The 13,188-nt window shown below is 51.3% G+C and overlaps 2 protein-coding genes across 6 annotated transcripts in view; both read left to right on the plus strand.

The window, feature by feature from the left end:
* Positions 1 to 83: 83 nt before the first annotated feature.
* Positions 84 to 10,810, plus strand: LINGO4 (leucine rich repeat and Ig domain containing 4). 2 transcript variants are annotated; one of them, XM_082474617.1, is made up of 2 exons: positions 84 to 724; positions 3,055 to 10,810. In XM_082474617.1, the coding sequence occupies exons 1-2, from the start codon at positions 525 to 527 to the stop codon at positions 4,922 to 4,924; spliced, it is 2,070 nt and encodes a 689-aa protein (XP_082330743.1). In that variant the 5' UTR covers positions 84 to 524; the 3' UTR covers positions 4,925 to 10,810. The 2 variants fall into 2 exon arrangements, with proteins under 2 accessions (XP_082330743.1, XP_082330744.1); XM_082474618.1 differs by having other exon boundaries at positions 3,130 to 10,810.
* A 135-nt stretch (positions 10,811 to 10,945) lies between these two features.
* Positions 10,946 to 13,188, plus strand: part of TDRKH (tudor and KH domain containing) — a 31,125-nt gene continuing 28,882 nt past the window's right edge. For 2 of the 4 annotated variants that reach the window (XM_082474673.1, XM_082474676.1), the window contains exon 1: positions 10,946 to 13,077. The gene's annotated coding sequence lies outside the window, so the exon portion shown is untranslated. Of the gene's footprint in view, positions 13,141 to 13,188 lie in introns of all 4 variants that reach the window. The other 2 variants (XM_082474672.1, XM_082474674.1) reach the window with 2 other exon arrangements.

The raw sequence follows: 13,188 nt of genomic DNA on the forward strand, positions 1-13,188 counted from the left end.
AGAACCCAGGTTCCCAGCCCTGCCAGCCGCCAGCACTGTAAGAAGTCTGCACCCACCCTGAGCGGTCCCCCACTGAGGCGTGGGAGCTGGTCCTCAGGAGCCCCCCACCGAAGCCGTCTCAGACTAAGCTCCACAGTGGGTGTTCTGGGCTGAGAACTTTCCCCACAAATGATACCCACAGGGAACATTTAGAATGAGAGGTTGCACAGAACTGCCCCGCATCTGGGAGACCGAAAGACAACCCTACGGAAAGTGCCTGGCCCCAGAGCTCCGCAGGGGGGAATCAGGATGCCCGAGAGACCCTGCGGAGCTGCCCAGCTGCTTCCACCGCCGACCCCTCCACCCCTCGGGGCTCCGGACCCTCCCTCTGCGCTCCCTCCCCTCCACTGCCATCCTGAAGTGGCGCCTGCTGCAGCCCTCCCTGGTTGCTTTATTTATTTATTTTGCACCAACAGGGTTGCTGCAGACTCATTCTCGCCTGGTTTAAAAAGAGAGAGAGGAGGAAAAAAAAAAAAAAAGGAGAAATGCTTTCTGGCTCTTCTCTCTACCTCGGTCTTGGCAGCAGCCGCTGCAGCAGCAACAGCAGCATCGGCAGGCGGGCAGGGGGGCAGCGGGGAGAGAGGCGCACGGGGAGGTGCGGGGCAGAGGTGCAGCTCGAGCGGGACGGGCCCCCAGCCCTGCACAGATGCAGTGCCCAACTTGATGCCACCCTCCAGCTTCTCTGGTAAGTGCACCTACCTCCTGTCCCAGAGCTGCCGCTGCCATTCTCCATAACGTTCTCAGAGACAAGGCCAGACCCGTCAAGGCTAGAGAGCCTGTGCCCACCCCAGGCCCAGCCAACCATCGATCCTGGCCCCATAGGACTTTGATGGGAAAACTAAGATGGCCCAGGTTCTCCGGAGGGAAGGACTCCAAGGAGACCTCCCTCGGTCTCCCGGGTGCTCTCTCTACCTCTGGGAGGGGTTTTCCTGCAATCCGTGTGGATATTCCAGAAATCTTACCTCCAAGAGCCCCCTCCCCGTGTAGGTCCCCATGCCTCACGCAGGTCTGCTTTAAAGAGGATATCCAGGATCAGATGTGTCTCTGGACTGCCACATAGAGACAAGAAGAAGAAAGCTCCCTGTTCCTTGAGGGTGATGCCCCAGACCCCAGCCCATACAAGGAGAGAAAGTAGTGGTCCTGACACCTATCTCTTCCTGCAAAGTGGCCGGAAGCCAGTCCTGTAGCCGTGGAGATTGGCAAGGGCAGTTTATGATTACATTAGCGACCTTTAAAGAGAAGGGGCCAGGTCCCCAGCCCCTGGCCCAGCGGGCTTCGGAGACTAAGAGGACATTCACAGGAGTGGCAAGGAGGGAAGCTGGGTTACATGCTTCGCTGCACTTTTGCTGAATGCAGGAAAGAAGGATGAGCAGGAACTGCAGCAGTAGTGATAAAGAGCTAGCTGTCAGGTGGACTTCCCAGGGGAATGAGGGTGGCTGGGACATTTCTCTGCCTGGAGAACTCTTAGCATGCCATCCATACCTGCCAGGTTGGGATAGGGAACAGAGGGGCCTTCTCAGCAGCCTCTGCCGTGCCATTCTTTCTCACACCCAAGCCTCAGAATGGTGTCCTACATCCCTCTGCTCTTTGGGCCTCTTTCTTCAGTTTCTGAACTACTACCGTCCTCTGAAGTAGCTATAGCGTAGCCACCAGAACGATCCTTCTAGGAGAGGGTATAGAGTGGGAAATAAAGGGGAAGAAATCACACCATCTCTTAAACTGCCTCTCCTAAGTTCCACCTGGGAGAAAATGGGCCGTGGGGTAGAAAGCTGACCCTGTAGGGCCCAGAAAGTCTGAGGCCTGAAAGGTCAAAGGTGATTGGGATCTGCGGCTAGAAAGAAACCCAGGCCTCCTGCCTCAGTTGGCTCTTGTCCTATCTCTGTAGCATCCCTTGCCAATTCCAATACCTCCCCTCCCTTGGGGTCCCAGTTGTCACTAAACAGGGTGAGTCTATGGGACCTCTTCTCCTCCATCACCTCAGTCAGGCTCCAGTGGTCATCCGCCTGATTTTGCCCAGGCCCCTGGCACCCAGAAACCACTTTAAGTTGACAGGCTGGGCACACAGCCTGTGCCCAGAGATCTGCTGTGCCAGCCAAGGGCTCCCTTGGTCCCCACCATAGCGTCTGGCCAGGCGCTGTCTCTCCTCACTTGTCTATGCCTCCCTGGCTCTCAGTCTGTCTCTTGTGTTTTTCTCAGGCAGCGGAGGCCAAAGGGGACAAGAGCTCTCCCTCAGACTCACACACTGGGTTGAATCAAAACACCATGAAGGAGGGGTATGAGAGAAGCCTAAGTCTGAGGACCAAGCAACAAAACTGGGGCATCTCTTGGGTCCCTCACACCCTAACGTCATCTATAGGGGAGGCGGGGTTGCCCTTGGGGTTCTTGTGAGGGATTCATGCACCCCCTGCATCCTGTGCCATATCTAATGTGCAGCTTGGCTGTCGTCCACAAGGTGTTCTGGGGAGATTGGATCTTGTTAGTCTGGGGCCTCAGGCCCTGGGCCAGGCTGGAGGAGGGCAGAGAGGCAATAAGTGGAGCCTGGGGGGCAGAGCTGAGGCCCACATGCTTCCCAGCCTTGGATGACTTAGTCAAGGTGATGCCTGTCTCCAATCAGGATCCAGGGATATGATCCCCCTTAAGCCGTAGACAAAGCTGTGGGTAGATAACCTGGGAGAAGGGTGGGCAGAGAGGCACAGAGCAGAGATCGGGAGAGCAGCTATCAGGGAGAAGGGACCTGAGGTATTTCTGGATCTCACAGATGTAGGGAAACTCAAAAGTTACTTCCCTGCTGCTTCCTGTCTCCCTCCCATAAAACTTTCCCCACCTGACTAGGGTTCCATGAGCTAGTAAGCACTTGGCCTGTTACCCAGGTTGGGAGGGGGAGGAAAGTAGAGAGTCCCCGAAGAGGAGCTCCAGAAGGCTCCAGGAAGGTGTGCACCAGAATTCCTCCCAGATCTGCACCCTAGCTGCTGGCCATGCTGAGATGGGTAGCTCAATATCTCTCTCTCCTCTAAGGAGGCCCAGGGAAGTCCAGGGTTCCCATCACCTGAAGCCACTTTCCAAAAAGGGCCATGTCATCGTCTATTCCAGGATTGAAGAAGGGATGGCTGCGGCCACTACTCCAAAGCAAGCCTGGCCCCCGTGGCCCCCCATCTTTTTCCTGCTCCTCCTGTCTGGGGGGGGCAGCGGCGGCTGCCCTGCTGTGTGTGACTGCACCTCCCAACCCCGGGCAGTGCTCTGTGCCCAGCGGCGGCTGGAGGCTGTGCCAGGGGGACTCCCGCTGGACACCGAGCTCCTGGACCTGAGTGGGAACCGCCTATGGGGGCTTCAGCGGAGAATGCTCTCCCGCCTGGGCCTGCTCCGGGAACTGGACCTCAGCTACAACCAGCTGTCCACCCTCGAGCCAGGGGCCTTCCATGGTCTGCAGGGCCTGCTCACCCTGAGGCTGCAGGGCAACCGTCTGCGAATCATGGGCCCTGGGGTCTTCTCAGGCCTGTCTGCCCTCACGCTGCTGGACATTCGCCTCAACCAGATTGTCCTCTTCCTCGATGGAGCTTTCGGGGAGCTAGGCAGCCTCCAGCAGCTTGAGGCTGGGGACAACCACCTGGTGTTTGTGGCTCCGGGAGCCTTTGCTGGACTGGCCAAGCTGAGCACCCTCACCCTGGAGCGCTGCAACCTCAGCACCGTGCCTGGCCCGGCCCTGGCCCGCCTCCCAGCGCTAGGGGCCCTAAGGCTCCGAGAATTAGATATTGGGAGGCTGCCGGGAGGGGCGCTGCGAGGGCTGGGGCGGCTAAAGGAGCTGGAGATCCATCACTGGCCACCTCTGGAGGCTCTGGAGCCTGGGAGCCTGACCGGGCTCAATCTCAGCAGCTTGGCCATCACCCGCTGCAACCTGAGCTCGGTGCCCTTCCAGGCGCTGCACCACCTGAGCTTCCTCAGGGTCCTGGATCTGTCTCAGAACCCCATCTCTGCCATCCCGGCCCGGGGGCTCAGCCCCCTGGTGCGGCTCCAGGAGCTCCGACTGTCAGGGGCATGCCTCACCTCCATCGCTGCCCACGCCTTCCATGGCTTGACTGCCTTCCACCTCCTAGACGTGGCGGATAACGCCCTTCAGACACTGGAGGAAACGGCCTTCCCTTCTCCAGACAAATTGGTCACCCTGAGGCTGTCTGGTAACCCCCTGGCCTGTGACTGCCGCCTCGTCTGGCTGCTCCGGCTCCGCCGCCGCCTGGACTTTGGCACGTCCCCCCCTGCCTGTGCCGGCCCCCAGCACGTCCAGGGGAAGAGTCTGAGGGAGTTTTTAGACATCCTACCTCCAGGGCACTTCACTTGCCAACCAGCCCTGATCCGAAAGTCCGGGCCACGATGGGTCATTGCAGAGGAGGGGGGGCATGCCGTTTTCTCCTGCTCTGGAGATGGAGACCCAGCCCCCATCGTCTCCTGGATGAGGCCTCAGGGGGCTTGGCTGGGAAGGGCCGGGAGAGTAAGGGTCCTGGAGGATGGGACGCTGGAGATCCGCTCCGTGCGGCTACGGGATAGAGGGGCCTACGTCTGTGTGGTCAGCAATGTAGCTGGGAATGACTCCCTGAGGACCTGGCTGGAAGTAATCCAAGTTGAACCACCAAATAGCACGCTCTCTGACCCCAACATCACCACGCCAGGGATCCCAGGGCCCCTCTTGCTGGATAGCAGAGGCATAGCTATGGTGCTGGCAGTCGGCTTCCTCCCCTTCCTCACCTCAGTAACCCTGTGCTTTGGCCTCATTGCCCTCTGGAGCAAAGGCAAAGGCCGGGTCAAACATCACATGACCTTTGACTTTGTGGCACCCCGAACCTCTGGGGATAAGAACTCTGGGGGTAACCGGGTCACTGCCAAGCTCTTCTGACCTTTCCTTCCACACTGGGGACCCATCCAAGAGGGGAAGAGGACCAAGGCTGCTTGGACCAGAAGCTAGACCCAAACAGCATAGATCTCGCACACCTCCTGCCTGCACCATGCCAGCAGCTAATGCTGCCTCCTGATAGCCTGCCTCCTTGTGCTTTTGCAGTTTGAGGATAGCACTGTCATCTCTTCCCTGAGGGTCCCGGGAAGCTGAAGATGTAGACCCTGTAGTCAGCCCAGTCCTCCCCACACCACATACAAAGCAGGAAATATAACCCTCCAGTCTGCTAGTCTAAGCTCCAGGCTTCCTTCACACCCACCTACACACACCTTCATAACCAATACCAATTGCCAACCACAGCCATAGATTACTTCAGAGATGGGGCTGGGAAGTGCCACTTGCTTCTTGGAGTCTCTGCTCCTCAACCAGGTGGTCTCTCTCTCTCTCTTTTCTGCTCTGTCCCCTCTCTAGGTGCAAAGAACTAGGGCCAATGACCTCAAGCTAAGGAGAAGAGGATGTGACAGGGGAGTGTGGGACGGGGAGGAGGACAGACTACACACTGGCACTGAGTGTGCATGAGCCCCACCACCTGCCTCTGTCTGTCACATCATTAAACCTGTTGCCAAAAGGCCATGACAGTAGCAGCCACAACTAAATGTGATCTCTGGAGTTTTCTTTAGTCTTTTCCACCCCTTATTTCTGTCAGATCTCCCCCTTCCTACCCTTTCTGCCTGCCCATGGAGCCTGTATCCTAATGGCCTTGCCTGAATCTAACGAGCCTGACAACCAGGGGTTTATGCAAAAAGTTGCCGGCCATGCCTGGAGAGATCAGCACTCCCGGCCCACGTCAGGGTCAACCCTTTCCCCTGTACTCTCCCTCTCTGGAGTTGGAGGAGAGATCCTCTGCCTTCCAAAGGATCCCTCTGCAGAAATGTCAACCCAGGGCACCCAGCTCCTTCCCTTCTTTCTCATTCTGGTTGGAACCTCCCTAACATTCCTGTATTGCAGATCCCTAGTGCCCTTGATGGAAAGCAAGAGAACTCCTAGAAAATGACTAACAAAAGCAAGAATCTGCAGCTGTCAAAGGAGAGAGACCCAGAACACAGCAGAACTAGGTTTGAAGGAACAAGGTGGGAGGGGCACTGCAAGCTGTAGTGAAAAGTGGAGGGAGGAAGGAGCAGCAGGAACTACCTGCCTTTCCACCGTCCTTCAGCAGCTTTCCCTGGTTCTGTGTTTAGTGCAGCCCCGCTGGGAAGCTGTCTCTGGATAGAGGTCGCTGTCTTATGGAGACCCCAGATGCAGAGGCGGAGTGGGAGGAGGAGATGCCGACTGCCTCTGAGTGTACTCCAAAGAGAGGGCAAAGCAGAGCTAGGAAAAGTAGAGATGCTGAGAGCTCAAGGGACAGGGCAGCAGCCCCAGCATCGCCGGAAGGGGAGGGGTGAAGGGAGAGAAAAGGAGCAGGGAGGAGGGACCGAGAAGTGGAGAGTCACGAGGTCCCTGGGAGCCTCTCTCTCTCTCTGCAGCAGCATCTGCACAGCGGCCTTAGCTCCCCTCCACCCTCAGGAGCCCCCACCCACCCCTCACCCAACAATATGCAAGCGTCATCAGCTTCCTAGCCATTCCTGCTGCCCTCGTCCTTGCTCTGAGGAGACTACACTCATTAGGAGATTCCCAGCCCAAACTGTCCCTGACAGGTGAGAGAAGCTGGCGCCATATGGGGGCAGCCAGACTTCACCAGCAGGCAAGCTCTTCGGTGGGGCAGAGGTGGGAATCTGGGGGCAGGGGGCTGTGGGCAGAGGTGAATGTGAGAGAGAACCCGGCAGTTTGGAGAGTGAGGCTGGAGGATCACACAATCTTGCGCATCCGGAGCCTCCAACCTTGCTCCCGGCACCGTGCACACACAATTCTCTTAGCATTGCAGCAACCTCCCCTCTCCAGTTTATTAGACAGCAGAAAGGTTTCCCTGGGGCACAGCCCTCTCCCTCATTTCTAAAATCTTCCATCAGTAGCTTGTGAGATTGGGACTTGTGGGGGTCAGGTGCTAGAGGTTCTCATACTAGTTGCCCACACTGCAATGCAGAAAAGGGCAGAAGCAGCAATGCTGTTCAGAGAACTCTACCCTGGGAAGCCCCCTGAGGCAGTGGGGAATGGATGACACGTGTCTGGATTGGGAGATGCTGCTGCCTGAGTCCCACAGCCGCCAGAGCAGCCCAATAGAAACAGAATGTGAGTCACTTATGTGATTTCAAGTTTTCTAGTATCCCATTAAAAAAGCAAAAGAAACAGATACAATTAATTGTAATACTCTATTTTATTTAACCCAGTGTACCCAAACTATGATCATTTCAACATGTTAGCTATATAAAAATGAGTAATGAAATACTTTACATTATTTTTTCATATTAGGTCTTTGAAATCTAGTGTATACTTTACACTTACAACACATTCCAATTTGATAACTAAATTCTCACCAGAAATATCTGATCTGTATTTAGGTTTCATAAAATTCACTGTTGAAAAAGTCAGTTCACACGTCCAAGTTGTTCCAACCAAGCTGTTCCATATTAAAAGTTTTCCAATAACTAAATCAAGTATTGGTTTTAACATTTAAATTAATTGAAATTAAATAAATTTTAAATTCTACTCCTCAGTCACACTAGCCATCTTTCAAGTGCTCAGTAGCCACATGTGGCCAGTGGCTACCATATTGGACAGCACAGCTCCAGACACTGTAACTCTGGGTGTAGACTAGGGCCTCCTCAGCAGAGGTGGGCAAAGTGTCCCTCGAGAAGCACATTCAACCTAGAGGAAATGCCTGTGGGGTTCCCCAACTACCACCCCTTGCTCTCCTGACATGGCCTTTCCAGAACACCTTCAGGGAGGGACGCTAGTTACCGTAACAAGGTTACTGCAATGAGCACTTCCACAGCTTGTCCAATCATCAGAAAGCCAGCCCCTTACCCCATCTGCCTGAAAAGGCTGCCCTTAGCTCAGGGGTGTGTGTGTGTGTGTGGACAAGTGTGTGATGGCAACCAGGGACGCAGGCGGGTGGTGTGTGTGCACGTGCAGGGATGTTATGGTCCAGGTCAGAGGCAATCCAATGGCAGCTCTCCCCTGGAGGGACAGTCGTGGAGATAGATAGAAGAAAAATAACATTTATTCTATGTTAGTGGTTATATGTATGTTTTCTTATTTAATCCTCACATCAACCCTATAATACAGGGAATCTTGGCTGATGGAACTAAAGGTCAAATAGATTAACTTGCTCGGGTACACAGAGCTGGTTAGTAAGGGAGCTGCTTCTGGACTCAGGGCTAACTCAAAATCCAAACGCTTTCCACCACCCCGCCATACTGCTCCAGTCACTGTCTGCTCTTATAACCCCCTTTCCCAGGGTCTCTCAGCTGCAGGAACTGACCTGTGAGAAAGGTAGAATCCAGGGCTCATCCTCAGCCCCACCCACTCCGAACAACTCTTTTAAGGGGAACTGGGGTCAGTTGTTGGTCCTCACCTTCCTTCAGTAACTCTAATGCACCTGATTCAGGAAGCTGAGGATTGGTTGTTAGTTTTTAATCTTTCTTCTCAGTTTCCCCCAGCATCCATCTCTCAGAGAGAGGCAGGAGGCTTTGGGTAGGACTTTTGCTCTAAGAAGTGAGTGTGGTGATGATTCAGGCCGGCGAGCATGTGAGATCAGAGGACTCCTGAGTCCTCTTCCTCCAAACTGCTTTGTAAAGGGGAGTTATGGAAGAAGACTTAGAGCTGGATGGTGGTGGCCAGAGAAGCTGAGGAGAATGTCTCTCTCCTAGGACACCCTGCCACAAGTCATCAATCTGATCGAAAGACGAAAGAGTAGCACCAGCATAATTTCTGATACTAAACCCACACTCCCAGTTGCTGGTTTCTGGTGAAGAGCCTTGAGTGACGGGGGAAGAAGGGGTGATTCCTACAATGGACAAAGGGAGTGTGCTGTTTTCCAAAACCTCAGATAGCTGAATATCATTTGAATGGTTTGCATGTTATCCAGGAAGGGAACTCTGTAAGCAGCCAAGGCTCTAGAACTAGGCTACTGTGTCTGAGAACCCCTCCCTGCCCAGCCCTTTAGCTAAAGTCTACTTTCCTGCTTTGGCTTACTGAGTGGAAACACCTGCCCACTGAACTCTCTGGACAACCCACACCTTATGTTCATCAGTTTCACCTACTGCCACCTGCACCTTGTTCGGAACACCCTTCAGGGAAACAGAACTGGACTCTTCAGAACAGGAGATGAGAATAAAGAAATCACAGTTCACCCAATCCTAGTCTCTCACAACTCAATCTTTCAATCCTGGTTTGGGCTCTTAGAGGGGGAATGAGATGACAAATCCCAAATACACAGTGACTTGAGAGTGAGTTTGGAATCATCTCACCTAAAGTTATCCTTTCTACTCCCCAGTCTCCCTACCCAACCAATTAGAAATCCACCCTCCTTCAGAAAATTTCCAGGAAAAGTGATTACACCTGGCTTTTCACTGCTCTGATTAAGAAATTAATCCTGTGGTTTAATTTTTAATTTTAATCCCTATTTTTGGACTTCCACTTCATTTCCTCTTCTTTGCTCACCAGCTCCCATTGGAGCTGGAAGATGATGAGCCCATAAAGTAGGCCTGTGCTTTTTATAGCAACAATGGACACTCTTCCTTAGGTCTGAACTACACTTTACCTTTTTAAAAGTAAAAGTAGCTATAGCAATCAAGGCACTCAAATACCTAGAAATAATCTTAAAAAAAATATGTAAATTTTACATGACAAAAACTTTAAAACACTACTGATGGGACATCAATGACTTACACATGTTTATAGGAAGATTCTATATCATAAATATAACAACTCTCCCTTATGTAATCTAAAAATATGTGATTCCAAAAAATAACATTAACAGTATACTCAGAAAGGAAATTGTGGTATATTCCCAAAATATAATACTACACAGTGATGAGAATGAATGGGATAAAACTATACACAATAATACAGCTGAATGTCACAAAAATAATGTTGAACAAAAGAAACCAGACACAAAAGAGTACTTACTGTGTGATTCTCTTTGTATAAAAAACAAAACAAGCAAAACTAGTTTCTGCTACTAGGAGTCAGAAGCAAGTTTACCCTTGAGGGGAGTAGTGACTGGGAAGGGATAATGTTCTGTTTTTTTGATCTGGGTGTTGGTTACACAAATGTGTTCCATTTTTGAAAATTCATCAACATGTATGCTTTTCATCTGTGCACTTTTCTGTGTATATATTGTACATCAATTTTAAAAATTGTGGTAAAAATAACACATAATGTACATCAATTTTAAAAAACAGTATGGTACTAGAACATGAATAGAGAGATCAATGGAACATGAAAAACCCAGAAATAGGCCCAAATACATGACAATTTGGATCTTATGAAAGGTAGCATTCAAAAACAATGGAGGAAATATGTGTTATTCAATAAGGGTTGGACAAGACAAAACTGGATCATTATTTCACACCTTAACACCAAAATAAATTCCAGGTGAATCAAATATTTTACATATGGGGCTTCCCTGGTGGTGCAGTGGTTGAGAATCTGCCTGCCAATGCAGGGGACACGGGTTCAAGTCCTGGTCTGGGAAGATCCCACATGCCGCGGAGCAACTGGGCCCGTGAGCCACAACTACTGAGCCTGCGCGTCTGGAGCCTGTGCTCCGCAACAAGAGAGGCCGCGATAGTGAGCGGCCCGCGCATGGCGATGAAGAGTGGCCCCCACTTGCCGCAACTAGAGAAAGCCCTCGCACAGAAACGAAGACCCAACACAGCCAAAGATAAAAATTAATTAATTAATTAATTTTTAAAAATTACATTGCAAAAATACACTATAAAAATATTTTTAAAAAACATAGGATAATTTTTTAATAATCTTAGGTCATAGGACGCTTTTCTAAATATGAGACCCAGAAGTTATCAAAGAAAATGCTGACAAATTCAGCTACATAAAAATTAAAAATACTTGCATAACAAAAAAAGTCACCATGAAAGTAAAAAGACATAGGACAAACTGGGAAAGGGGAAAAATATTTTCAACTTATACATGAACAAAAGGCAAATATTAAAAGTCCTGACGACCAAATAGAAATATGAACAAAGTGTATGAACAATTTACAGAAAAATAGAAAGCAATTGGCACTTAAGCATATTAAAAGATGCTCAACCTTATAAGAGAAATGAAAATTTAAATTGCAATGAGATGCCATTTACACTATCAGATTGTCAAAAATCAAAAAGTTTGATAACAGGCTGTATAAGCTTGCTGATTGGTAAAAATTGAGAGAGAAGATTGGTAAAAATTGCATGGAAGGCAATTTGGCAATACTAACCAAAATCCTTTTCAAACATTGTTGGTGGAATGAAAATGAGAAAAATCTTTGTGGGAGAAAGAGAATTTGTGAAATTGTATCTATCCAAATGAAAAAACAATACACACACTTCTCAGACAGTGTTTGCAGCCCCAAGTATTTATTGTACAGATATATAAGAGCCAAACAAAATATACTTGGGTATCAGTATAATGTTAATGGGACTGATTGAATATATCTTAATACATCCCTCAGGTTTACTATGAAACTTAACTATTAGGCAGATATCTATGTGCTGCTATGGACAGATATCTAGAGCATATAAAAAGAAATTGCAAAATAGTAATGTATAACATGTTACCGACTGGGTAATACATATAAATACATTTAATGTATACATGTTTACTATAGAATATCTTGTGAAAAATCCACAAGAATCTGGTAAAACCGGTTGCTTCTTAGGGAAGAGAGGCCTTTTATTCCTTCGTAGAATGTGCATGTACTACTTACTCAAAACACATATATATTTTTCAGATTAACACAAAACGAAAAACTGAGGCCCACTGGCATCTCCTTAGCTGACCAGAGATATAATCTTGCATTCACTCAACAAACATTTACTGCGTGCGTATCATGCCCCAGGCATTGTGACAGAAGCTGGTGCGAAAGATCCCCGCATTACAAGGAGCGCTCAACCCCTGTCAAGGGTGAGCCCCTAGTGCGGGGAGGGGACTGGAGGCCGGGAGGGGCCAAGGGCCAGCTCGCGAGGCTCCCGGCGGCTCAGAGTCCGTAGCAGGGTCCAACCGTCTCAAACGGTCCAAGGACCCAGACGGCGGTTGGAATGCACTCTTCCAAAGCAAACCGCCGTCTGCAGAAACCCTCCCCTTTTCTCACCCCCACAGAAACGGCCCGGTGGCTTGTGCCTTCGCGCCTGTTGCCCCGACCCGTCTCCCTTTAATCTCCAGGAAAGGGGGGGGCCCTGATGACCGCCCTACCCACAGGTCCCTTACCACGGGGTGCTTCGAACTCGGGTCCCTCGCCATCCCTCCTGCTGCAGTGTCGGTGCTCCTCGTCTGTTCATTCCTCGACAGAGAAGTAGAGTGAGCCCCGCACTCTCTGCCGCGAAATTCCTTCCCCTTGGCTTTCTCTCCATCTCTACGAAGCCTATTTAATGTTTTCCCGCAAAAAAAAATGTTTTCCGTGTCTCCTGAGTCCCTGTCACAGTATGGGGACCGATCGAGGCAAAAGATCTCAAAAGAAACAAGTGGCGGAGCATCGCCCATCAGGAGGGGGCTGCCCCAATGGTCACTGGGTTGTGGGGTCGCACTGGCTTTGTACAAAGGCACTAATTTTGTGCGAACGGTGATGCGGCTGAGTGATGCCACCCCCTCGCACCTTGGGAGCGCGATTTTTCCCCCAGGCTTAGGAGGTGGAAGCCTCCTCGGTAATTGGCCTAGAGATTGGCAGGGAGTACTCCGGGAGCCTCTAACTGGCTGTTTAATACTCAGCAGGTGCAATCTCAATTAACGATGTCGGCTTTCCCTGGAGCCTATTGGCTGACCTGGTGGGCCGGCTTTGAATTCCATCCGGGTAATTGGGTACTAGCACGCAGCAACGCCGTCGCTCAGGGGCAGTCCCCGTGAGGATTGGTTATGGGGGGGAAGACTGATTGGTCGGGCTGCGACCCGGGCATTGATTGGTGCGGGCTGGCTGCGGGGGCGGGGAAGTGGCGGCTGAAGCTAGGACCGCGGGGTTCCGAGTGGCGCTGTGAGTGAGAGGAGACGACGGCCTCTGGCTTGAGGTGCGAGGCGGAGCGCGCGACGGCTGACTCGAGGAGCAGTAAAGGCGGGGACCGGGAGCGGAGGTTTGGGGAGTGGGGGAGGCTGGGCCAGGGGCGCCAGTGGCAACAAGG

The sequence above is a fragment of the Balaenoptera physalus genome (assembly GCF_965194825.1).
Source record: "Balaenoptera physalus genome assembly, chromosome: 1".
In the NCBI taxonomy this organism is placed as follows: domain Eukaryota; kingdom Metazoa; phylum Chordata; class Mammalia; order Artiodactyla; family Balaenopteridae; genus Balaenoptera; species Balaenoptera physalus.

Coding starts and splice junctions, on each gene's coding strand:
- LINGO4 (XM_082474617.1), top strand. CDS start 525: ATGCTTTCTGGCTCTTCTCTCTACCTCGGTCTTGGCAGCAGCCGCTGC. Junction 725..3,054: donor GCCACCCTCCAGCTTCTCTG/GTAAGTGCACCT, acceptor CTCTCCTCTAAG/GAGGCCCAGGGAAGTCCAGG.